Source organism: Neofelis nebulosa, chromosome 5, assembly GCF_028018385.1.
Source record: "Neofelis nebulosa isolate mNeoNeb1 chromosome 5, mNeoNeb1.pri, whole genome shotgun sequence".
Taxonomy (NCBI): domain Eukaryota; kingdom Metazoa; phylum Chordata; class Mammalia; order Carnivora; family Felidae; genus Neofelis; species Neofelis nebulosa.
Window position 1 is genome coordinate 158,066,541 of NC_080786.1, and position 25,555 is coordinate 158,092,095.

Sequence of the window (25,555 nt, forward strand, 5' to 3'; positions counted from 1 at the left end):
TCTCTCTGCCCCTCCCCCGCCTCAAAAATAAATAAACTTAAAAAAAATTACAAGGGGGATCCTAATGTTCTTACCAGCCAGGTTGAGGAAAGGACAAGAGGAAACAAAGGCATAAAATGTGGAATAGCCTAGGTAAAATGATCTGTTTGCAGGATGCTCAGGAAACCCGAGAGAGAGTCCTGTCCAATGGAACCTTCCGCAGCAGCGTGCTGTCCCGTACAGTGGCCACCACGTGGGACCGCACAGCCTCAGAATCAGCGGTTAAGAAAGCTCAAATAATAAAAACTAGTTAAGGCAGCAGAAATAAAAATGTAACACACAGACATCCACATAACTTTCATATTCACAAACATAACCAGTTAGAAGGTATTTGGGGGAGGCAGCCCCATTCACAACAGCAACAAAAGAGAAGCAGTGCTCACGAATGAACGTAGTAAGAGCTGTTGAAAAGTGAAGGCCGTTCGGAAACTTCTCGAGAAAGACACAAAAGGAGCCCTGAGCAGAGGGAGGGCCCCGTTCTTGGTTAGGTTGTCACGGCATCATTGCAGTGGCACTTCTCCACCAGCTTAATGCACACATTTAATGGGGTCCCCATAAAAATATGAATGCAACAGGAGTCATTATTTCCCTGGATCCTAAAATTGACACGGAAAGACAAGCATGCACGGACACCCAGAAACGCAGAAGAGAAAGGCTGGGCTGGGGGGGAACATAGCCCTTCCAGACTTTAAAACACACCGTAAAGCCCCTCGACGTAAAGGAGCATGACGATGGTGTGGCCAGTGTGGTAGGCGGCTCTGGAACAAGCCCAAGTACCGGTGGGAACGTAACGTACGATTAAAGTGGTATCTCCGATTGCCGGGTCACAGGGGACTTTTTCAAAGGGACTTTGGGGCAGCTGAACCCCGTTTTGTGAGACACAGCGTCGGGTGTCTGCCTCATGCCACGTGCGGGAATAAGCGCCAGGCAGGTCCGGGAGCTAAATGTGCGAGATGAAACTATTCAGGTGTTTGACAAGAACGCAGCTGAATGTGACCTGTGTGTTGGGCGAGGCTTTTAAAAGCATAGCTGAACATTCAGGTTCACCCAAAGAAAAGATGGTCGAAACTGACTGAAAATATACGACGACAGTGAAAAACTGCCCTACCCGCGCAAACCAGGAACAGAAGAATCTACGTAAAGTCAAAAGACGAAAGAATCGGTTGTGAGGAAATTCTTTGTGCTATGCCACACATATTCAAAAATCTTGGGGGAGCAAAGACCAAAATCCTGTAGGAAAATAGGCAAAGGCACAAAGAGACGTGCACGTGTGCACTCGTGCACACTTATGCGCGCACACACGTGAAAATGGCCCTTCAGCGTCCCTGAGATACTGGTCTTCGCTCATCACGTTGGCGAACAAGCCAACTCTTGAAAGCCGTCACCAGTGCGTGTGCCTAATCGGAAATGACGTGTTAAACAAAGCAGGCGGGGTGTCTTCGGCTCCTTGGAGAGTGTTGACGTTTCTGGCTGTTAATTTCTGAGCTTACTCGCATGCGGTATTCTTTAAAGTGGACTTGACGAGAAAACCACAGTTCTGCCTCTAGACACCTTAGGGTGTGGGCACTAACCGCGTGGAGGCAGTGGGTTTTGGGGAACCTGCCAGATGTCCTTTTAGCTCCCTCACTGGCTCTGTGGTTCCTCTGGGCTGTTTCTTCTCTCTTCCAAACCCCACCACGCCTCATCCCTACACTGAGGGATTGTTAACTCTGGGGATGTCTGCCCGGCTCCCTGTTTTCTCAGGGTGTCCCTGTGTCCATTTTGGATGTCCTACCCCATTTGACAGGAGGTGTCTGAGGGAGACGAGAGCTCGGTGAGAAGGCAGTGCTCTGTCTGCAGGCCGTGTGGTTGTGGCCCCACTGCACCATCACAGGCTGGGTCACCTTAGTGGGACCTGCCCTTCGGTGGCAAGACCAGCCGTGTGCAGGCAGTGCCGAGAATGTGGGCCTCGTGAAGCTGGGGTCTGTCTTGGGGATCTGGACTGAGGAAGTCAGAGGGAGAAGAGGAGAGACACACAGGAGGACTTGGAGAGCAGGGCAGAACCCCTGCTCTGGGCTGTGCCAGAAACCAGTTCCTGAGCCACAGGCCTGGCCCTCCCACCACCAGCTTACAACAAACACCCCCTGTTGACAGTAGAGTGCGTTCTCTGCTCCCAGGTTTTTGTTAAAGGCTGAATTGTTTTAATTTAAAACCTAATTGTGTGGCTCCCAGTGTGGATCTAAGAGCACATGGTCCTTTCCTCTGCTCGAGTGCGTTCTACACAGAGAAGATAGCCTCGTGGGGGCGATGACACGGCGCGAGCGCGAGTCCTGCCTCCAGTCCTCTTGAGTCCAGTGGGGCACGAGGGGTGGGTCCCAGGCCAAGGCCCCTACAGGCTGGGAGGTGCTCACCGGCGGGTGGACGGGAGGGTCAGCATCGGCCCCGCCAGCTCCTGGGGGCTCCCGAGGCACCGCTTCCCACTTGGGTTGGCGTGAGCCACGGGACAGTGAGACACGACAGCAGCCACACTCAGCGGTCAGGGAGGGGGGACGGTGCCTGCCACACAGCGAGTCCTGATATTTTACTGGCCCCTTTTTAATTAATTAATTTTTTATTTTTTAATGTTTATTTATTTGTGAGAGAGACAGGCAGAGTGTGAATGGGGGAGGGGCAGCGAGAGAGGGAGACACAGAATCGGAAGCGGGCTCCAGGCTCCAGGCTGTCAGCACAGAGCCCGACGCGGGGCTCGAACCCACGAACCAAGAGATCATGAGCCCCCCAGGCGCCCCCACTGGCCCCTTTTTGATAGCCTGCTTGGGGTTTGCTCACTCTGACCTTTCCTGATTGGTGACCGTGGCCCATCTGGAGGATGTGTTTGTGCGTTTTCTTCACGTGGTGCGTGTGAAGGACGTTCGCTGTATTAGGGGCCTATAGGGCACTGGCTGCTCTCCCCTCCACCGTGGCTCTTACTGCTGAGGCCTTGCTGCCCCGGTTCTGTACTCCTCCTGTCGCCACAGCTGCCCTGCCAGGAGCCGTGCCCTGGCTGGACGGCCTCAGCCTGGTCACCTGGGCTTGTGCGGCCGGGCTGCGCGGTAAGAGGAGCCCTGTCCTTTAAAGGCTGTGCTGGCACAAGCCGGTCAGAGCTGGCAGAAGTGCCATGCTCCCGTTGACTGGCATCTGCCTGCTCTTGGCCTGAGGACCTCAGACTTCATTTAATTTGGGGGACTGAGTGGACATCAAGGCCTCATTCTGAGTGGCCGCTGCGCAGGGGGTCGTGGGGACCCTGACTCGTGCCCTGATACCCTACCCACCTCCCTGCGCTGCTTTAACAATTAAATTGACGTTTAAGGTGGTGCCACTAGCCACACGTGGCTTTTTACATTTAAATTAAGCAGAAATGCGAGTTCACTAGCTCAGCTGCGCTGGTCAAAGCAGGGACAGCACAGAGCAGCAGGAAGCCGTGCGCCACGGGGCTGGCGGGAGACCGAGGGCAGGTCGGGGGCAGGGTGTGCGCAGCCGCCTTCTCTGCACCTTGCACCCTTTCCGGGCGTGGCCTTGCCTCTCTGACGCCTTCTCTTGTTCGATTGTACGCTTCATCACGGGACATTCGGACGCCAGAGACGAGAAAAAGAAATGGAGGAAGCCGTCTCACCACTCTGACACCCCGTGTCACCGTCTTGGGTCATGCCTTCACGTGTGGACACGCGTGCACGCGGGCGTCACCGGGTGCGGATGTCACTTTATATCTGTTCACTTGTTTGTTCTCTGCAGCCTCAGGGCGTGAGCACTGCTGACGTTCGGCGCTCGTGATGGATGACGAACCGAGGCGACTCGCTGAGCTGCTGCCCGACACACAGAGCCCTCGCGGCCACGCTGGGGCCCGCTCGGCCCCTCGGGCTCTGGGGTTCGTGTGTCAGCCGCCGGTCTGCCCCGCTGCCTCCAAGGGGGCGTGCGTGCGTGCACACACACGTGTGTGTGTGTACATCCGGGTGTGTGTGCATGTATACACCGCGTGGGTGCTTGGGCCCAGATGGGTGTGTGTGCGCGCGCGTGTGTGTGTGTGCGCGTGTGTGTGTGCGCGTGTGTGTGTACCTGTGGAGACTGCCACATCCTGACTTGGGAGCAGGTTCCCGTTTTGTGAGCCGGTTGGATGGCCGTGAGCCGGTCACCCCCGCGCCCCCTCTGGCCTCGCCGCTCCGCTCGCCGACCCCGGGCGCCCTCCTGACCCACTGACCGTTGGTGAAGGGTGGGTGGGTGGCTGCGGTGTCCTCAACCTGGTGGTGCACCTTTGGGGGTTTCCAGGTTTGTGGATGTCGTGCCTCGGGGTGCTTTGCTCCGCGCGCCACAGGAAAGCCAACTCGAACCAGTTGGAAGTAAAAACGCTGTATTTCCCCCTGACGCCCTCCTTCGGAGTTCCAAGTCGATGTTCGCAGGAATGAGACTGTCTGTCGCTCTGCGGTTCTCGCCTGCACCGTGAGCAGTTCTCTCTCTTTATGCTCCTGTCCTTCCAGGTGTTTGGTGGAAACGAACACAGCAGAGGAGGGTTACCAACTGGCCCCGTTTCAGCTGGAAGTCAGATGTGAACGTGTATTTTTACCCCACAGCCCTTTCTCCAGAAAGCTCACACTTCTTTATTTTTAACTTTAGCTCTCTGCTCTGTTGGCTAGTACAGGGAGGAGAGGAGCTCAAATTAGTTAGCTTGCTTTGTATTTATTTTTACTTGACCTTTTCGCTTCTAAATTTCGAGAAGAAAATGTGAGATTCTTTTCCCCGCATCATTTTCTTCCCCGAGGAGAAGCCACATTCAGTAATTGACTCTGAAGGTGGCGAAGGTTACCCCAGGACGGCATGTCTTGCATTTTCCGTTCTGAAACAAACTTTCAAATGTTAATCTGTTTATTCTATGAAATACTTATTAATGCCTTTTCCTTGGCAAGTAGTACGTGTGTATCCCAAGGAACTTTTGTGTTTCCAGGCAGTCTGGCAGGTTCTCAGCACAGGGGTGGGGCGGGGGGACGTGGGGTGGGCGTGCGAGGCACGTTTTGTCAGGGAGCCAGGTGAGGCAAGAGTGGGGAGAATTTGTTCATTATTTGGTTTGTATGCTTTTCTTCGAGAACTGAACTAAGGCCTCGTCCCTGACAGGAATCTGTTTTAATTCCTGGGAGGTTAAACTGCTCGCCTATGGCAGCCTGAGGAGTAAGCCTAGTGTCTTACCCGTGTATCCATTCCTCTGGAAATTCTAGGGGTCGGGTTGGGTCGCTGCTAGCACGATTGTCCCTTTCCTGTTTCTAGTTACAGTTGCGGTCAGGATCCATTTTATTTTGAGTACATAATTTATTTTTTGCCATTCTTTTTAAAAGGTGATGCGTAAACGTATTAAATCACATCTTCTGGAAAGTGTTATGAAAACAGACATTCCTGTCCTGCTTCGTAGAAACGAGCCGTGCGTCAGCTTTTACTCTCCTGGCAGACGCCTGCAGGTGCTGCGCGGGGACCGCTGTCCCGGTCCAGCACCCGGGATGCTCGGATGCCCGTCACCGCCTCAGGAGGCGGCACGGAGGCCTCTCTGCCTCCCACCCCTCCGCGGGGGCTTTGACCGCCGGGAGCAGCAGTGCCACACGCGGGAAGGTACGCGGAGCCGAAGGGCCGGTGCTCCCAGAGCCAAGCTCTCGCACCCCTGCTCGGCATCGACCGTCTTCTGTTCTGGAGGGTGCACCGTGGCGTCCCGTTCTCCCATTGCCCGTGAGACCGAGCGATCCTTCCACGTGCTGCGTGGTCACCAGGGAGGAGGGCGGGTGGGGGGACGGTGCTCTCTGCCACAGCTGGCGTCACACCTACACGTTTTCTCGAAAACAAGCACACCTGTTTCCCTCGTGAGCGAAAGGAATTGGCTCGCTTCTTTGTGGCTACAGATATAGCTACAATGTGTCTGAGACCGGGTGACTCCGCCGGGCTCTGCCTCGGTGCCTTCTGGCCTTGCCTGTCCCCTTCAGGCTTCAAGGAGACATAAATACTTCGAGACCTGAGCATACGCGGGGCAACTTCCCTGGAGGTCCACCTCCCTTCCCTGCGCTCTGGGACTGCTCGCAGCGCTGCTCTCCTCTTCCTCCCGGGCCGCCTGGGCGGGGGCCGGGCGGTCACCGGGGAGCCCTTACCTCAGGTTCACCTCCAAGCAGAGCTGCTCCGCGAGACGTGCCTTCTGTCCTAAGTGCAGTTGGGTGGAAAGGGGCGCGAGGATCGTCCGCCTGCCGTGAGGTGGGCAGGGGGGTGGCTGGCAGTCCTCCGTAAGCCCCTCTCTCACCTCTGGTTTGGGGACACGGGCTTGTATTAAAGTGGGTAGCCGGGCAGTATACTGCTGCAATGGGGACACTTTTGAGAGTGAAAGGGCCTGCGGTTGGTAATTACCACAAGATGCGGCAGTGAACTGGACGTCCTGGGCGGACGGGCCGTGATCCCAGAGCAGCCACCCCCGAGGCCCCGAGGGTCACCACGTGGTTGACAGATGAACTATGAGTCGTAAAGGGTCCTGTTTGTCTCCTGTGCCACAGCCCGGGGTTGGGGGGGGCGGGGCTCCCGTGCGTCCCCTGTGCCAGCCCAGAGGGAGGGCACCCATGCGTCCCCTGTGCCACAGCCCAGAGGGGCCTCCCATGTGTCTTCTGTGCCACAGCTCAGAGGCAGGGCTCCCATGCGTCCCCTGGGCTGCAGCCCAGAGGGACCTCCCGTGTGTCCCCTGTGCCACAGCCTGGGGTTGGGGGGTGGGGCTCCCGTGAGTCCCCTGTGCCACAGCCCACAGGGGCCTCCCGTGCGTCCCCTGTGGGACAGCCCGGGGTTGGGGGGCGGAGCTCCTGTGCATCCCCTGTGCCACAGCCCAGAGGGGCCTCCCGTGTGTCCCCTGTGCCAGCCCAGAGGGAGGGCACCCATGCGTCCCCTGTGCCGCAGCCCAGAGGGGCCTCCCGTGTGTCCCCTGTGCCAGCCCAGAGGGAGGGCACCCATGCGTCCCCTGTGCCGCAGCCCAGAGGGGCCTCCCGTGTGTCCCCTGTGCCAGCCCAGAGGGAGGGCACCCATGCGTCCCCTGTGCCGCAGCCCAGAGGGGCCTCCCGTGTGTCCCCTGTGCCAGCCCAGAGGGAGGGCACCCATGCGTCCCCTGTGCCGCAGCCCAGAGGGGCCTCCCGTGTGTCCCCTGTGCCAGCCCAGAGGTGCATCCCCTGTGTCCCCTGTGCCAGCCCAGAGGTGCCTCCCATGTGTCCCCTGTGCCACAGGCCAGAGGGACCTCCCATGTGTCTTCTGTGCTGCAGCCCAGAGGTGCCTCCTGTGTGTCCCCTGTGCCACAGCCCAGAGGCAAGGCTCCCATGCGTCCCCTGTGCTGCAGCCCAGGGGTGCCTCCCGTGTGTCCCCTGTGCCAGCCCAGAGGGGCCTCCCGTGCGTCCCCTGTGCCGCAGCCTGGGTCGGGGGGCTACAGGGGTTACAGAAGGTCTGCAGCTGGAGGCAGAACCTCTACGTATTTCAAGCATCATCTTTGTACCGTTTAGTTTATTTGTCCATGAGAAAGGGATCTACCTGCCTTGCTTGAGTCCCTTCCCTAGGGCTAGTTGGGGGAATAAAATGTGTTAATAAAATTTAAAAATATTTTGTAAGCTGTTAATTATTCATTTTGCCTTCAATTCTTTCCTTGCCTATTTTTAAAGGGTCTTGAAAGGAGGTGCCTGTAGAACTTGGTCTCTTAAACCTGGCGCCCTCGATCCTGCCTAGGAAGGTGCCCCGGGGAGGCTGAGCCCGTCTGCCTGATGCTCTGGGTTGTGGTCTGCGGCCTCGCCTGCCAGGCTCCTGCCCGCCTGGCGTGTGCCTGACCTACTGAGAGGTTCACCACCCGTCACCGTATAAACGAGCTGCCCACGGTCGGCACGGTTGCAGCCCGTTAGCTCTTCCTTGCCAAGTGCCGGGGTCAGTTTAGCTTAGCCACTTTATAAATTTTTCAGAGATTTCAAGTTGGAAGTCGCAATTGGCTTTTACTTTTCTAAGCGATCCACTGTTATGATTAGTCATGTATACATATCACAGATGAGAAGATGAATGTTTAGTTAGTTAAAAGTACTTTGAAACAGCTGCTGAAGGACTAGAATTCTTTTGTAAATCGAGAAGCATGTGATCTCACACGGTTGCGGCTTAAAGTTTCCTTTTAATGGATGTTAGGATTAGTAGACATACCCCGCGTACCAGTCACATTAGCACCTAAACAGCAGGCGCTCGCTCGCCACGGGCCTGAGGGCAGGGGGAGGCTCTGTTCCTCCCTTAAAAGGCCTGCAGCCCTGCGGCTGGAGCAGCAGTGGGAAGGCAGAGGAGTTGATCAGGGGTGTCGGGAGGACGCGGGGGCATTGCCGTGCCCGTGGCAGGCGTGGGAGAGCCGCTGTGACGGCCTTTTCCACGGAGCCCACTGCAACCCCAGGGCGTGTGTCAGGACGGTGCTGGGTTTGGTCCTGGAGGCGCCGGGGTGAGGCCATCTGACCGTCTGGGGGCCGGGGGCCTCCTCACTCACTGGGAGAACTTTGCGAGCGCAAGGTCTTCCCAGAGGAGGTGGGGCGTGAGCTGAACCTTGTTGTACAGGTGTGATCACGCTGAAACAAACCTGAAGACTGTTTGTCACTTAGCTGTTGATGATGACGGGGTGTCTGGGCTCCCTGGTCAGCTCCGGTCCGGTTGCCAAGTACTAGTTTAGGTGGCTGTTACTGTCCCATTAGCAGCCAGCAATATTGAGCATTCTGTTCAGTCCTTTGAAATAACCCCGTGCGGGAGGCACTGCCGGCAGCCCCGGATCCCGGGAGGGGAAGCCCGAGGCACCGGGCGCTGGGAAGCTGGACTTTCAAGCAGACGAGCCCAGCTCAGTTGCTAACTGCGGGCGTGTGGGTCCCAATGTCATGTACAGAGGCCAGGGCTTGCCGGGCAGGGGGGGCCCGGAGCTGTTCCTCAACAGCAGCCGCCGTAAAGCAGGGCGGCCTTCGGGAGGCACGCTTCTCCAGCTCGCGGTCCGAACCTGCTCACAAGCGAGCTTTGTGGGGGCCCAGTCAGCTGGTGATGGACGGCGTTGTGAGCTTAGTCCTGTTCCCTCCTCCCAGAAGTGCAAAAGTGCATGATTTTGGATGTCTGATCTCCTGCGGTGGTCAGGAGGAGGTGACGCACTTGAGTCCTGATGTCCGGCTGCCGGCCACAGAGTTGGGGCCGGCGGGCAGGTACGGCAGCTGTGTGGCACGCCGGTGTCCTCGCTGGGCGCTCGGGCCGGGGTGGCGGGCAGCTTCCGTGGAGGCTCTGGGTGGCCCGCGTCCTCCCCGGCAGGGCACAGCCGGAACCCGCTCAGAGGTCACACGGGGGCGGCGGATGCAACCATGCGCCGTTCACCTGAGTCGTGTAGTTAAGGTTGTGACTTCCTGTGGGCACGTGTCTTTGGCCTCAACGGGAGTCGACCCCTTTTCCCGCATCCTTGGGGTTTGAACTTTGCGTAGTCGGTACGTGAGTTTAGTTGTAGAGAGAGCTGGTTTTATTTGTAGCCGTGAAACCCCAGCGTTCCTGCACGAGTCCTGCACTCTGCGCGCAGCTGTGACGTGTGTGAGGGGTGTGCGAGGAGGGGGCGCTCGCCCTCCAGCTTCACCCGCCGCGCGGCCTGCCGGGCCGTTACCCAACCCACGGTGTCGGGGCGGTGAGCCCAAGAGCCCTGGCCTTGCTCAGGGGGGTTCAGTGTCTCCGAAGGTCTGGGGCAAGGGTACCCGCCTAATTGTTAGGGACGAGGACTCCTCCTTCAGAGGGCTTTGTTTGATCCTTTCCTGCAGAGCCAAAAGCCGAAGAGCCCTATTTGCCACATGGCCTCTTTGTGTAAGGAGCTGCATGCTGGCTTTACCGGTGAAGACTGGGTCCTTTGCGCGAGGGTGGGTGCTGGGGGGAAGGACAAGTGCTTTCTGGGGGTGCCGGGTAAGATGGCCTGGGCTGCGGGTCCCCACATCCTCCTGTCCTCAGGACCAGCGCCCCTGGGGCTCAGCACAGGACAGCTGCTGGTTGGAGCTGTTTTATCACAGGATCCGTCTGGAAATTGGCCTTGTCTGAGGGGAGGGGTCCGGGCAGGCCCTGTGCCTGAGCTCGCTGGCAGCGTCTTTGAAGGACGCTTCTTGTTTCTGAGTTTCTCCTAAGAGATTTTATGTTTTATTTGAAAACAAAATACGCTCACCGTACGCTGGGCGTACTTTGCGGAGATGCGAAACAGGAAGAAAGAGGCACCGTTAGTCTCATTGCCTGGTAGCAAATATTGGTTACAGTTCCTGGGGTTCCCTGGAGTCTTTTTTATACACAGACGTATTATTCATCCCGCTGACGTGGCAGATGGCCTGCTGTCACTCTGGATTTCCGCAGGCCTCCTCGGGTCCCCGGAACAAGACGCGGTGCAGGTTAGCAAAGAACGGCCGGCCCGGCGGGTAGGGGTCTATGTGCTGCTTTTCCCCGGAGAGATTTCGCTGCACGTGTTTTCGGTCCACGCTGTGATGATCCCGTGTGGAGCAGCAGTGCTGTTGAATTCCTTGGCTGTTTTCCGCTCAGGACACAGGTAGTGGAGGCGCCTCTGTGGGGCGCTGCTCCTCACCTGGTTCTTCTCTGCGGGACGTTTACCCCCTGCAGAAAAGAGAGGGCATGTGCACGGGCGAGCAGGGGAGGGGCAGAGAGAGAGGGAGAGAGGATCCCAAGCAGGTCCGTGCTGTCAGCGTAGAGCCCGATGCGGGGCTCGAACCCACAAAACCATGCGATCATGAGCTGAGCAGAGATCAAGAGTCAGACGCTTAACCCCCTGAACCCCCCAGGCGCCCCCTCTCCTTTAGTGTGGGGGGATCTCTAACACATAACCTCATTAGTCACGGAAAACAGAGGCCCCAAGCCCCATTCAGAAGACCTCCACTTCCTGATGCCTGGTAAGCAAGCCCACCTGCAGAGGTGCCGAGAACCAGGACCGGAAGCCCCCGTCTGGAGGCCCTGCCACCACACCAGCATGCTCCCCTGTAGCAGAGGTGCCTCTTCTGGCCCGTTGGCCTTTTTGGGTTGTTTTGATGTATGGGGCCAAAGGGTGGGTGGTCGTCCTGAAGGGAGCAGGTGCCCAGGCCAGGGAGGGCTCAGAGCACCTCCCACACCCTGCTTATCTGTCCTTCGCCGCCTGCCATCCCGGTGATTCAGGCGCCCCCCACCGAGCCGTGAACTGAGACTTTCGTCTCCTGGGCTGGGAAGATGTGGGTGCTGCCCCTGACACCAGGGCCACACGCCCTGCTGGACCCGAATGCGGGAGAGCAGGTGCAGAGCAATGCTCTCGAGTGCTCGCCCCCCTCCCCGCTCTGTGTCTCTGTCTCTGTCTCCACCCCCAACCCGCCCCCCCCCCCCCAGTTGCCTTCTCTCTGGAGACACAGAGCTCATTCCTAGTGTTGGGAGCATTGGGTCCCACTGGGAATGGTCGTACGACAGTAAAGTGTAGCTGGATAGGGAGAGCTCCCTGGCCTACTTAATGAGTTGTTTTAATGTTTGCAGTGAGGTTTAATTTCCCATAAAACATTAGATTATTCAGAGTTTAAAAAAATAATGTTTTCCCTCAGGTCATAAAAATGTTTTCACTAATGTTTACTAATTCACTTTACAAAATAAGATGAAGGGTTTTTTTTTTTTTTTTTTTAAATTTATTTATTTATTTATTTTTTAATATAGGTTTTAAAATATAAAACAAACTATTCTTTTTAAGAAAATGTTTATTTATTTTTGAGAGAGAGAGTCCCAAGCAGGCTCCACCCTATCAGCACAGAGCCCAACATGGGGCTTGAACCCACGAACTGCGAGATCATGACCCGAGCTGAAACCAAGAGTTGGGTGCTTAACCGACTGAGCCACCCAGGCGCCCCCAAAGTAGTCTTTCTTAAAGCCAGCTTTTTTGAGATATAATTGATAACAAAACACTGCACATATTTTAAAGTGTGAAATTTAGTAATGTTGAGACACTGGTGAGACCACTGTCACAGTGAAGGAGGTGAGTGTGCCCATGGCCTCTGAAGGTCACTTGCACCCCCCGGACCCTCCCCCCCTCCCCCCCCCCCCCGCCCGACCTCCACTCCTTTACTTTCTGTCTCTAAGGATCCCTTTGCACTTTCTAGAGCTCCCAATCACTGGGGCCAGACAATAGGTACTGTTTTGGTCTGGCTTCTTTCACTGCTCGTCGTTACTTAGAGATTCATCCGTGTAGTATCCGTCATAGTTCATTCTAAAGTGGTCTTTCCTCTTACTTGCTAAGGACATGGAATATCCTTGGAATATATTTAATTCAGTTAGTAGAAGACATGGCAAAGTCCATTTTGGTTGGTCCGTTAAGACCAAAATGCCGGGGAACGGAAAGAAGGGCCAACGGGGCTGAGGCGGTCTAGGCGGCGGCACCAGGGTCCAGTGGGAGCAGCGCCTTGGACTTCGGTCTTCCCGACTGAGGTGAGTCCCGCGTTCTGCGCCTCGGATGCTGCCCTGCTCGCTCTTGCCGGACTGGCCCCTGCTCAGGGGCAACGAAGCAGATGGGCTCTCTAGTACCACGGAACAGTCTGCCGTGCAGACGGCTTCCTCAATTGAATTTAAATAATATAAAAAAATTTAAATTAAACCACGACCTCTGGCGAGACCGTTATTTCCTCCTGCATTTCTTTTCCTTTACAGAAGCAGCAAGTGCAACAGAGCCTTGTGCCCTCCTCCCCAGCCTCTTTATTAAGCACTGACTTCTTGAAGGTACCTTCATGGCCAGTTCCCTGCTCTTGGGATTCACAGTCTGATATTTGAATGTTCTTGCATGTTAAGGGTTCATTATTATGTTACCACGTAAAGACTTTACCTCTCCCCGTAGTATTAAACTAGGATCGACTTTACCCTTCTGAAACCTCAGGTAGCGAGGGAAGGTCTGGTCACTGTGGAAGTTGAAACATCAATGATTGTAGTTAATCTACTTGGAAGGTTTTTGCAGCTCAGGACAATTGAAAAACACCTATTGTCTCAGATTTCCTCTTTTCTTTTGATTTTCTCATGTCATTGAAAACTCCATCCACCCCTTTGACAGAGTCAGGATCCTTGGAGTCACCCACCGGTGGTGTTCTCCACGTGGTCATCCCTCTGTCCCTGGCTGTCCTCCCCGCCTCGGGTCTCAGCCCTCCAGCCGTTGCCCACAGAGCCAACAGAACCATCTTTCTGAAAACACGCCGGGTCGCTGCTTCTTCCTGAGGTGCATGTTCGGTGCCTCCTGCCGAGAGGCCTCCCAGCCTCCTCCTCACCAGAAGCCTCGTGATGGGCCCTCCTGTGTGCTCATCTCAGCTACGGGGCGTCGCCGTGTCCTTCCGGAGCCCCTGGGCTCACGACTCAGGCCCCACTGGTGGCCCTGGGCTCACTTCCCACCGGCTTCTGGTCCTGCTTCTGGGGGCACCGATTTTTAGGACTGGTTAAGCACTGAAAATGGAAACCATATCAGAAGTGAGGAAGAATGCTTCCTTGTCTTAGCATCCTTCCGTTGACCGCTGATCTGATTTTCTTCACTTGTCTTGAGCAAATTAAGCCTTTGTATCTTGAGATAATTGGTGTCGGCAAACATCAGAGTCTACTCAGTTGAGCGTTTCTGTTTCACTGCATACTCTTGTAATGGTTTTGTGCATCTACAAGGTAGAAAATGGGAGTGTTTAGCCCTGATTTCCAGAGTCTAATTGAATTATAATGATAAATATCACCTTAAAAGCAAATGCAATTGTTTCATGCAATTCTTATTGGCACAGCAGACCCATCAGGTGTTGAGTGACCCAAATGGTCCCACACTTGCGGTCGGTACGAGCATGCCGAATCCCGTACGACCCCTATGTTATTAGCTTTGCTGTGGCATTTGAGTTTCCTTTTGTTAGCAGGTAGTTGGGTACAAATCCTTTGCAGAGACCAGTGTGGCTAATTCGGGGTCATCCTGTTTTCAGAGGACGCTGTCCTGAGCCCAGGAGCAGTCTCTGTGAGAAAGTTCCGGAAAGGCGCCGGTGCCAGCTGAGCTGGGCTGCCCTGCGGGCCCCACCCCCCACTCCAGCCCCTTCGGGCTCTCGGTCACCTAATTCCCTGTCTACGTCTCAGGGACGATCCAGGCGCACTGAGAAGGGGCTGGATTAGAACTCAGCCCCGCTTGGCCCACTCGCTTGCTCGCCCGTGAAGCACGGTCTCCCCGTGCTGCTTCCTCCGTGGTTTCTCTCGCCGCCTGGCCCGGCTCCCCGGCCTGTGGCCGTCGGCACGGGCAGCCCCTCAGCTCCCTTCCTCCTGCCGCAGGTGCTTGGCGGGCTGTGCTGGCGGCGGCGGCCTCACGTGAGCAAGGGCGGGGTGACGGCGGGGGCCCCCCGCGTCCGCGCTGCCGTGTCACGTCCGCACTGCCGTGTGGGGCCGGGCGCTGCTGGCCTCTGTCAGGTCCCAGTGCCTCATCGTGTCCTACCGCGTCTGTGTCGTGGGCTGGCTCGGTCCCACAGAAGAGTGCCTGGGTAGGAGAAGTCCGGTGTGCCCACGTGGCCGTCGCCCGGGTCGGTCCCGGACACCGCGTGGGGCGGCCCCCCTCGTGCTCCTGGACGGCACCCGGTCCCCGCAGCCACGCCCATTCCGGGGCGCCTGGGAAGCCTCTGGACAGTAGTGTGGCGGCTGCGGCATCCGGGTTCCATGTGCCCACCCGTTTGTCCGTGCCCGCAGGAAATCCAGCCAGCCGGATGCCAGCTCTAGAAAGATAGTGGGGTCGAGTTTGCTGGCATTTTCTTCGGGGCCTTTATATCTGCATTCATGAGACAGTTTGGCTGACACTGTACATGATTATTTCCTGACTCTGGTCTGTCATCGAGTCAGATTTTCTCTTTCCTCCTGTCAGCTTTGATAAACTGTTTTTCTTGGAATTTGCTCATTGTACCTAAGTTTACAAAATTTTCAAAATAAAGTTCTTAATACTCTCTTATATATGTAATGTTTATGTAATGTTGCGAGAATTTGGAGTGATAATTCTGTTCTGGTATCTCTTGCTGCCTAACATTCCCCCCTCCCCACCAAGACCCCAACTTCATGGCCTAGAACAGCCACCATTTGATTATGTTCATGACCCAGACAGGCCGGGAGCAGGGCAGGGGACGGTCTGTCTGTGCCCCTGGCACTGGGGCCTTGACAGTGGTCCTTCAGATGGCTGGAGGTGGCCCGTGTGTCTGCAGCGATGGTCCTAGCTGTCGGCTGGGTTTCTGAGTTCTTGTCAACATCCTGCGCATCTTGTCCAAGGAGGCCTCTTGAGGACCGTGGGGAGCACCTGCCTGGGGCTCTGCATAGACCCACAACTGCGTGCTCTCAGGGCCAAAAGCGAGGGCCCGGCACCCCCGGGACTCTCCTAGTCCATCTGTCCCATGGTCCTGGTCCCAAGGCCTGCTGAGACGCTCAGGGACGCCTTTACAGGACCACTTCACTCTATGGTAGAGGTGTCACTTCACATCACTCGCTGTCCTTTCTTCGATGCAGGCTGGCTAAGCCAGTGTCCTCTCTGTCTTCTCTGTGCATTCTCGTCAGCCTTGCCAACGTCGGTCTGTGTGCCTGTGCCTGCCGTTACGGGTGATTAACGCAGGTTTAATCTCTTCCTTTTCCCTCCCACTCGCTTGGGGCTTGTTTGTCCCCCTGACTTACCGAGGCGGGGTTCGTGGGCTTTTTCCCTTTTCCAGAAGCGTGAGCATCAGGCTACGTGTTTCCCTCTGGGTACTGCCTTAGCTGCACACCACACATTTCCATGTGTGATCTTTGTTTCTCGTTCTCAATGTTTTCTGTTTTGTACTGTGATCATTTCCTTTTGTCTGTGGATGATTTAGAAGAGTACCAGCCAGGGGCGCCTGGGGGCTCAGTCAGTTGAGCATCCAACTTTGGCTCAGGTCATGATCTCATGGTTCGTGAATTCAAGCCCCATGTTGGGCTCTTGCTGACAGTTCGGAGGCTGGAGCCTGCTTTGGATGCTGTGTCTCCCTCTCTCTCTGCCCCCCCCCCCCCGTCTCTTTCTCTCTCTCAAAAATAAATAAACATGCAAAAAAATTAAAAAAAAGAGTACCAGCTAACTTAGAAACACATAGACTCTTTCCAGATATGCCCCGGTTGTTAGACTCTGGGTGCCTCACACAGTGGGTGGGCATGAGCTCCGCCTGATGTCACTGGGACTCAGGCTGTTCTCGATGCTTCCTGGGCGCCAGAGGGGGTGGCTCAGACTCATTGGGATGGCATCCCACGCGGGACCGCTGTGCGATCGTGGCACCGCTCTCCGCCCTCCGCCAGCTGCTGTCCTCTCCTACCTCCGTGACAAGAGCCTCCTTTGCGCACCCTCTGTCGTGCTCTTGCTGTGACTCTCGCTGTCACTGGGTCAGGTACTCTGTACCTGCTGGTCTGTTCGGTCCCCGCGGCGGCTCACACGGCGCTCGTCCCCTGCGTCACTGCACTGGGACCTAGGCACTCGGCCTTGTGGCGGCAGAGTCGGGCGTCAGCCTCGGCCACTCCGGTTCCTCCTATCTCAGCTTCGCGGTTTGCAGACGTCCCCTGGCCCTGCGGGTCCGGCTCCCCAGGGAGCGGCGGTGGGCTGTCCTGGGCCCGGTCAGACTTCTGCCCAGCGGCTCCCGGCGGGACCACCAGAACCCGGTTCTGTGGGTCTCGCTCCTGTTCGTCCTGCCGTCTCCCTTCTTCTGTGCTGCCTGTGGACTCAGGTTGGTAAAATGACTTCTGACCCCTTGGTGGCTCACGTATCGTCCTTCCCTTTCCTCGGGCTGCAGGGGCCTCCTGTTCTGCGTCCTTTGCCGAGGAGCCTGCTGTATCTCCTGCACACTCTCCGGCCGGGGGAGGAGCTGCCAGCGGGGTTCTGATCGGGTGGGGGTGGCGTTGAGGGACAGGGGGCGGGGGCGAGCATGGTGGCACCCCTTCCTTTCTTCTCCTCACCCGGGTGTGGAGATGGGACCAGCAGGGCACTAATGGGGTCGGGGATGGCATGCCCAGACCTGTGTGCCTGGCCTTGGAGGCTCTGTGCTGGCAGGGTGAGCGTGTGGCCCGTAATCCCAGGCTGATAGGCCATTGTCGTCAGTGCCCACTAGACCTGGTGGCAACATCACAGAACACGGGGGACCGTGTCTTACACACACGTCCCAGCTGAGAGATGTGGAGGCTGGGCAGTGCTCACCCCCGAGGACCTTCAGCTGGGGCAGGTGGCCCCAGGGAGGTGTGTGCTCACCGGGCGGAGCCTGAAGAGTTAGGGCCCTTCCGGGTTCAGCGAGGCACCTGTCTACACTCACCGCGTCTTGTGGATACCCACTCAGGGCCCGCACACTCTTCCCCACAGACGCCAGCCGGTAGCTGTGCCCTGGAGAAGCCCGCTGTGGTCGTGCCCTTTATGTGGATATCGCTGTGCTTTTTTTTTTTAATTTTTAAAAAATGTTTATTTTTGAGAGAGAGAGAGAGAGAGAGAGAGACAGAGCATGAGCGGGGGAGGGGCAGAGAGAGAGGCAGACACAGAATGCGAAGCAGGCTCCAGGCTCCGAACCATCAGTACAGAGCCCGACGCAAGGCTTGAACCCACAAACCGCGAGATCATGACCTGAGCCAAAGTCGGACGCTCAACCGACTGAGCCACCCAGGCGCCCCTTGGTTTGCTTTTCCAAAAGGAAATGTTAACGTTGGATATTTAGGTTCCGTCAGTATGTGAGCACATTGAAGTCTTCTCTTTAATGACTTCCTAGTTGGCAGTATTTTTAGGCTGAGAGGAGACAACCTGGAGGTGTTTCACAGCCTCTGCCTTCAGACGCGTGGACGGTCGTAGCTTCTGAGCCTGGGCTGGAAGGGGCCGGGGAGGTCCCGGGATCCGTGCGTCGCTCGTGTCTGTACTTAGGCGTGTGCGTGTGCCCCCGTGTGCACGTGGCATTTTATTGTGCAGAAGGTGTTAAGGACATGCCTTTGCGTGTGGGCTGCTGCTGTTTGTGCTGGGGTGTGGCGAGCGGACCCTAGAGGGTGACGGGTGGGGTGAAGGGTGATCGGTTGTTGTGTCTCTGCTTTAAAAAGACCTTAACACCATCACAATAATTGAATCTTGTATTTAGGAAGAGGATTTTTAATTAACAGTATTTATTATTAGAATTCGCTTCTGAAGTGGTGAAAAGGCTTTTAAATTAATTGGAAGTAATTGAGTCTTTCCGTGACACAGAGTGAAGCGTCTCAGGCTGGGCGTGGAGATCTGCGGCAGTGATTGGAGGAAACACTGCGCGAGCCCCGGTCCGGGTCATCGCGTCCTGCCTGCACCGGAGGGAGCTTTGCCTCGGGGTCGAGCAAACCAGAAACTAATCTACCGGTAAGGTAAAACCTTGCAGAAATCTGTTGCTATTTGACTGATTAAAAACGCCTTTTGCTTGATGTCAACTGATTAATTAAGCCTGTTTGCCTTTTCAAATGTGTTTTCTTGAGTGTCTTCCAGCAGATTATTTGTTGCTGTTAATTCTTTCATCACCCCGCTGCGGCCTGCACAAACCTGCCCGCCCGGCTGCGGGTCCAGGTCGGCGCGCTGCTGCCCTCCAGTGGCCGTGTGGCCAAGTGCGGCCTCCGCTCACCGCCGTGCGAGGCTGTGCCCCGTGCCAGGCGCTGGACTAGACCCGCTGTAAAGCTTTTTACTGTAAACGGTTTCCGTTGATGGACTAAAAGAAGACTTATCTAGCACTTAATTCTTGGCGACTATTATATGACTCAGCCATCTGCTTTTGAGAGAAGTTGAGGCAAATATTAAAATCTGGGTAAATCTAGTACCACGTAAGATTATTTTATGGCCTGCAGAGTGACTAACCCAAGAAAGTTGGGTTTTACACACTCAAGGAGGTCTTGTCATGGGGAAGAAGTGTGAGGAAGGAGTCGGCAGAGGGCTGCTGGATGCTTACCGGGCACTGGCGGGCACCCGCGTCTATTCAGCCATTCCGTAGATGCTGACAATAGCCCGCCTGTCCTGGGCAATGAGGGAAGGAGTGGGCGCAGAGCCCACGGCGGGGAGAGGGGCACTTGCCATCTCTGGGGGGCACAGGTGCACCCACAACTGGCCACTGGGCTCTACGTGTGTGTCTGGTAAGGCCCACCGGTCCTTTCTGTGTCTGTAAATGTCAGGAATGTGAGGCAACTGGCTCCCAGGGAGACTGGTAAAACAGGGTTTGCTTTGTCTGTAGCTGATGCCCCCCAGCCCTCCCCCGCTTTTCGGCACAAGCGTGGCGAGAGTATGGAAAGGGCAAAATTAAGGTCATTTCCCTTTGCTGTGCCCGTGGGCGGGGCCTGTTTCAGCCGAGGCTCTTCTGGTAGCCAGGCGAGAGATTGGAAATCAGCGGGTCTGTGACTAGAGTTTATGGGCAGGAGCTGAGCAGCACGGAGCTGGCCGAGTCTGAAAGGACACCGTCCTTCAGTGCTGCTAAGTGTAGTGGAGTCTGTGACCTACACGTCGTGCCAGGGCCGTCAGCTGCCCCCTTAGTTCTGCCATGTATGCCAAACGCAAGTATTTTTATATAATCCAAGCACGCGTTGGAGAAGTGAATTATCTGTAATCCTTTGCACAAATGAATTGTCTTTAAAGGCATACAGAAAATGATCAGGCCCGCAGGAGAGCTCTAAAACATGTGCCGAGAAAGCAGAATTAAAGGCCCGGAAGTTGTAAAATACAGCAGCGTTGTGAACTATATTTCCTTCTTCGGGCTCTCAGTAGATGTTTTAGCTGCAGAGTAGGAATTTTGAATTTCTTTCATAAAATGAAAGCTAATTTTGGCACCGGATAGTCTGATGTACTGTAACTTTCCTTTTTCAGAGTGGTTTGAAAAAGAAAAGTAAACACGAAGGGTTTTGGCTAGAACAAGTCTTTATTAGGGAGCACTCGTCACTGTTAGCCTTGCTCTGCCACCACGTTTCCCCAGAGTTCTTTCGCTTCCTGGCGGGAGCACCGCGAGCGCGGCTCTATTTTTAGTTTTGGGCATGGTGGCTGCTCTTGCCCTCCGTGAAAAGATTGAAGCTGTTTCTTGTGTCTTAACGCGTGACGGTGTCTGCCGAGGCTGGGGTGGCTCGGGGGTCACCCAGAGGAGGCCCTGCGGCCCCTCCCCAGCGGCGCGCCTTGGGAGAGGGGCTGGGGAAGCGTGGACTCCTGTTCGAACTTGGAAGTTCCCCTGTGTTTCTCATGGCCACGCACACACCCCCAAAGGTTTTTCCCGTAACAAGTGTTCACGAACTCCTCCTTTTTATTCTCAGTGAAATTCACAGCAGGTACTGCTTTATATAATTATCACCGCATAATTTTAAAAAGCAGTAGAATGCCCAAATTTAGTAAAAGAGAAATTGAGAATGCATAATAAAGGCGTCTTGAGTCGAGACATACGCGGTACTCAGTACTCAGTTCTCAGGCACTGATGTTCTCGGCAGAACCACGTGGTGCGTGCCCGTACGAGCAGGTAGCCGCGAGGGCTGGCTTCCATCAGTCTCGGAAGTGGTTACGGCCTGTGGGTTCTGAGAGAAGCTGGGCATGGCCTTCCCTGTCTTCACATGGTAGTTACGCTTCGGGACCGTTGGGCGTGTGTTAAAAACACGGAGAAATGCTTCATGCTCACATATAAAACGAGGCGAGGCTCTGGGCTGGTGGATCGTGAGCGGCCTCCCCACTGTGTGTTTCTGGGACGGTCCTGGGTGTCCCACGCAGGGCCCCCTGTGCACAGAGCTCCAGAAACACCCCGGCACCGCGATGAGCAGCCGCTGCCCCCCGCGACACTCGGCGGGGACGGAGTTCTCTGGGGGCCTTGGCTGAACAGAGTCAGTGGTGGTGGGAGGGAGCACGGCGTCCTGAGCGGGTGGCGCCGTGGCAGGGCTGTCCTCCAGGTTGACACAGGCACCGCCCGGCTGTCGCGTGTGGCCTCTCCGGCTCACGGCAGAGGCAGCGGTGGGCTCCGGGACAGCGAGCAGTGTGAGAGTGATCCAGGCCTGCTCGTCATACTAACGCGGGCTGTCGGGTTCAAGTTGCAAGTCGCAACGGCACCGAGTTCTGAATCCCTGTGTGTTGTGGCAAAAGCTTGACAGTTTTCCCCTTTAAAGCGGTTTAAGGGTTGAAGTAACCTGTTGAGCACAGATGACGCTTTCTCTTGTAGGCGTTCCCGAGAGTTTCTGAAATAAAATTGGGCTGAGAATGAGAAACGATTCCGTGTGTTTTTTCTGGCATCGGTTATCGTCGCCGAGAAGGTGTCTGTGTGTCTGGCCAAGTCGCTGGCATCACTTTGCCAGGAGGTGTTAACGTGTCTGTGGCTCTGCTGTGAGGTCCCGGATCTAGGGCAGCACCCAAGTCCGCGAATGCGTCCCGCCCGGAGCTCCGTGGGAAGTGGGATGCCCTTCCGGCAGCCTCTGCCCTGCGGAGCCCGCAGCCACTCCCCCCCCCCACCCCCCTCGGTTCAGGATCTCGGAAGCCGGGGGGTGGGGGTGAAGCCCTGTGTCCCGAGCGGAGGCCTCGTAGCCTCGATGGCTTGTAAGGAAGGCCGCGTCCTGCCGGATCCGCTTCCCCGGGGACGTGGTGGTCCCACAGCCGGAGCGGACCCTCCGGCTTCCCGGAAGGTCTGCGGGGAGCGAGACGTGTTTCCCGAGGGGACCCCCTGGGTGTAGGGCGCGCCGTCTTGGCCAGCTCCGCCAGGTGAGAGGGGGCCGTTCTCACTGAGCCCGTGCGCCACACTCACGGTCAGAGGGGCGAACGCGCCTCAGCGCTGGTGTCGGTTCCCAGATGCTGAAGGCTCAGTGAGAGGACGTGCCGTCGAACACCCTTGCCTTCCAGCCTCGAAGGCAGAGTCGGCCAGATCACGGGCCGGGGGTGGAAGCGAAGGGGCTTCCGTGTGCGTCCCGAGGAAGCAGACGGTGAAGAGGAGGCACCCGCGGCTTCCCGAACCAACAGCAGCCGTGGGCGTCCCGGTCACCTCCCCGCCTCACCTGATGCCTGCCCGTGGGGCCGAGGGCCTTAGAGGCCGTGCACGTGCGACCCCCACGGCCCCGACTCACCTCCCAGGACGACTGGACAGTGTCTAGGGATGCCGCATACGCCCAGAGGTGTGGGCCCCGACTCTGCCTCGAAGGTCGAGAGCTGCGGTGCTAGGGATTAGCTTTCTGTCGCTGCACGAGGAATCACCCGATGGGCGTGTACCCCCAGGCGTGTGTACCGCCAGGAGTGTGTGGCTGACAGAGATGTGTACCTGACGGGGGTGTGGGCCGCCAGGAGTGTGGACCTGACAGGCAGGTACCGAGGCCTGGCTGAGTTTCCGGTCTACGATACACGAAGGTTCCCGCAAGTCAGGGGGGACGAGAGGGTGCGGTGGAATCAGGGACACGACGCTGGCACGGCATTTTCACAGAAGGCGGAATCTAAGGAAAGAGCTAACAGGCACGTGAAGGGGGCTCACTCGCTCGCTTGGCGAACCTGCGGAGTCTACCAGGGGCTGGGATGGGCGCGTGGAGGTGAGGGGCACCTTGGCATCTTTGTTCTCGGGGCCCGCCTGGGTGAAGGTGACGTGCCAAAGAGCCGCGCCCCGACCTCCTGGGCGACAGCCGCGCGCCCCCGAGGCCTGGCAGAGGCCTGCCCGCGGGCGGCCAGGTGGGCCCTCCCTCCGGAGTCTGAAGCGAAGAACGGCGTTTGCATCTTCAAGGGGTTTGGGGACAAAGTGGCAAAAGCAGAAGGCGCAGCGGGGACTGTGCGCGGCCGCGGACCCCGCGGAGCTCGCCGCCCGGCCTTCGCAGAAGCGGCCGTGCACCTGCTGTGAGGGCCGAGGCGCCACGCGGGGTCCCGTCCGGGGCTCCTTGTGCGCGCTGCGCCCCGCGGGGCCTCAGGACGACCGTGCCGTGACGGGGTCTTCAGAGCGGAGCGTCCCGGCCCCACGGCGGGGACACGTGTCCTCGGTCCCTGCTCTGCCCACGGCTCCAGCCCGCATGGAGCCGTCCCGACGGCGCGCCCGGGTACGGGGACCTCAGCACCGTAAAGAGGCGGAGGAAGTGCAGGTGACCCGTGACGACTGTGACTTAAGGGCAGAAGGCCAACCGGGACCGACCGGGAAGCATGGCCGCCGAGGAGGCGGAGGACTGGGGGAGACAGAAGCTCGCGACACCCGGCCCCCAGCGAAGCCGCGAGGCAGTGGCGGACGCCAGAGGGCCTTTCTGGAGCTGAGGGACCCGCCGTCTACACTCACGTTTTGTTAGACTGGAGGAAGAACGGCACGCGGGGCGGGACGCGAGCCTCTGGATCGGGTGAAGGTACAGGTGACGTGCAGGTGGCCGCGGGGGCGTGATCTGAGGGCCTCGGGTGACGTGCCCCCTGCGCTGCCTTCCCCTCACGCTCCTCGGGGGTCCTGGGTGATATGGGGTGAAGCGGAGCGCTCCCCTCCGAGGTGCTTGGGCTTCCGAGGCCGGCGGCCACGGGGGAGCTAGGTATGCGCAGGAGGGGCACGAGGGACCCGCGCCCGCACACGGCGGGCCACACGAGGCAGCCCCGCCACTCTTCCTCCCGTGGCTGCCCCGGGTGCAGCGGGTGCCGGGCAGGGGCGGAAGACCGGCTCACCCGGCAGCAGGTTGGGGGAGCGGGAGGCGCACACGCCTCTCCTCTCCCCTGTGGCGGCAGGGCCCCCGGACTCTCGGGAGCTCTCTGGCCTCCTGCTCTTGCTCCCGCATGTGAACAGGCCTCCCAGTCTCCTGCTGTTCTGCGTCATGGGGCGCCCCTCTTTTCCGCAGCCCGGGTGAGGCGGGGGACGGCCCGGTCAGAGCCACAGACGCAGCAGATTTGGGGACGGTGACATCAAATGGTGCAATTAAGTGGCATCAGAGTTTGCACCAGGGAGTCACAGAGCTCCGGGGGTGGTTAGGATGGGAATTCTTGTTTGGGGAGCCTGTGGCAACATTACAGAAAGCTCTGTGCTGCGTCCCGGCCGCACTCTTTCGTCGATCCAGCAAACGCGCACTGGCACCTGCGGGCGGGCTCTGGCCCGGGCCCTTGGGACAGGCCCGATGGCACCTGGTGGGAGCAGAGAACGGCCCCCTTTCCGGGTGGGAGACAGCAGCAGAGGGAGGGGTGATGGCCTCTCCCAGGGGGTGGCATTTGAGCGAGGACCCAGGAGAGGTCACCACACTGCGGTGGGGCACGGCCCTCCCCTGGCTTGTCTTCTCCAGACCCCTTGGGGCAGCGGCAGGCCCGCAGGTGGCCGCGGGCCGGGGCAGCTCGTAGACGGCGCACAGCGGGGAGTAGTGATGTGGGCTTGCTTTCCATTCAAAACACGGACGGATCTGAGTGCAACTTGGTTTAAACAGTGTCAAGTTTGAAAAATGTCTAAAAAGCGGTGGTATTCCCGGTTTTTCTGTGTTGTGGCTGTAAGTTTACAAAGGGACAAAAAAATACCCAATTAACCATAAAAGAATGACTTGAAAAGATAGTTCAAGTGCCTGTACGTTGTTGGATGGAGAATCATAGATCCCCGAAGTAGCTAGAGTTGGTTGGTAATTCTCTTGCTGTTTTGTGCCCCGGGCAGGGCCGACTGTGAAATTCTGGATCCCCACACTTACCTGTGACGTGTGAAAGAAAGCAGCGGGGTTTCGCGTGTAGAGGCAGGGAAGTCTGGTGCTCTCCACTGGGTTCCTTCTGTTTTCCGTGAAGGCTTTCCCCAGGACAGGACCGCTAGGAACGCCAGCACCCTGGGGGACAGCCGCCACCCCGTGCGGTGGGCAGCAGGGAGGGCGAGGAGATCCCGGCAGGTGGCGGGTTGCCCCCAGAGCGGTGTGTGCAGAAAGCCGGGGCTCCACGGGACGTCCTCCTGGTGCTGGGGCCCTGGGGCTGGAGCACACGCGTGGCCTCGGGGCACCCTCTCCTGGGAGGACAGAGGGCCGCTCCCCTTTGAGGCGCCTAGAGGGGGCTCGGGGGTCTCGCACTCACTCCTGCCTAGCAGCTCCAGGAGGCCTGGGAGAGGGGCTGCCACTGGTGGGGCAGTGGTGTCCACTGACATTGTGACAGAAGTGGGGGCAGGAGGGAGGTGGCTTATTGTCCGGACAGGGTGAGCTTTGAGGGGTGCGGTGGGACCGAGTCTTGAAAAGTACGGTGTTGTCTTCCTGGGGAGGTGGGCACGGGGCAGGGGGGCTGCTGAGCAGGGGCGGGTGGGTGTGGGTGTGCCACGTGGGAGGGAGTGTGGAGGGGGCCGGGGGGGGGGGTGGGGGGAGTGGAGGGCGGGAGTCTGCCCCAGTGTGGAGGGGAGGGGGCGGGGCAGGGGAGGCAGGGGCGGAGCCTGGGGGGGTGGAGGGGTGGAGGGGAGGCCAGACCTGTGTTGTGTTTCAGCTTTTCTGCAAGCGATGCTTTCACAGGCAGGTTACCCAACTTAGGTTTTTGATGAAAATGCGTCTCCCACAGGCTTTGCCTTTCTAACTGGGGTGGCGCTGGCCGTAGGTCTCCGGATTCCCCGGCCAGTCGGTGTTCGGACCAGGTGGCGAGACGCAG

General features: G+C 57.7%; 1 protein-coding gene across 13 annotated transcripts in view; it reads left to right on the forward strand.

Moving 5' to 3' along the window:
- ADARB1 (adenosine deaminase RNA specific B1) overlaps positions 1-25,555 on the forward strand; it is a 136,131-nt gene that overhangs the window by 34,532 nt on the left and 76,044 nt on the right. For 12 of the 13 annotated variants that reach the window (XR_009262402.1, XR_009262401.1, XR_009262400.1 and 9 more), the window contains one exon: positions 18,254-18,397. The exons of the other annotated variant lie outside the window; for it this stretch is intronic. Coding sequence is in view for 6 of the 12 variants with exons in the window: in XM_058732237.1 (XP_058588220.1) it covers positions 18,254-18,397 (144 nt within the window). In the remaining 6 variants the exon portion in view is untranslated. The remainder of the gene's footprint in view (positions 1-18,253; positions 18,398-25,555) is intronic. 13 annotated transcript variants of the gene reach the window in all.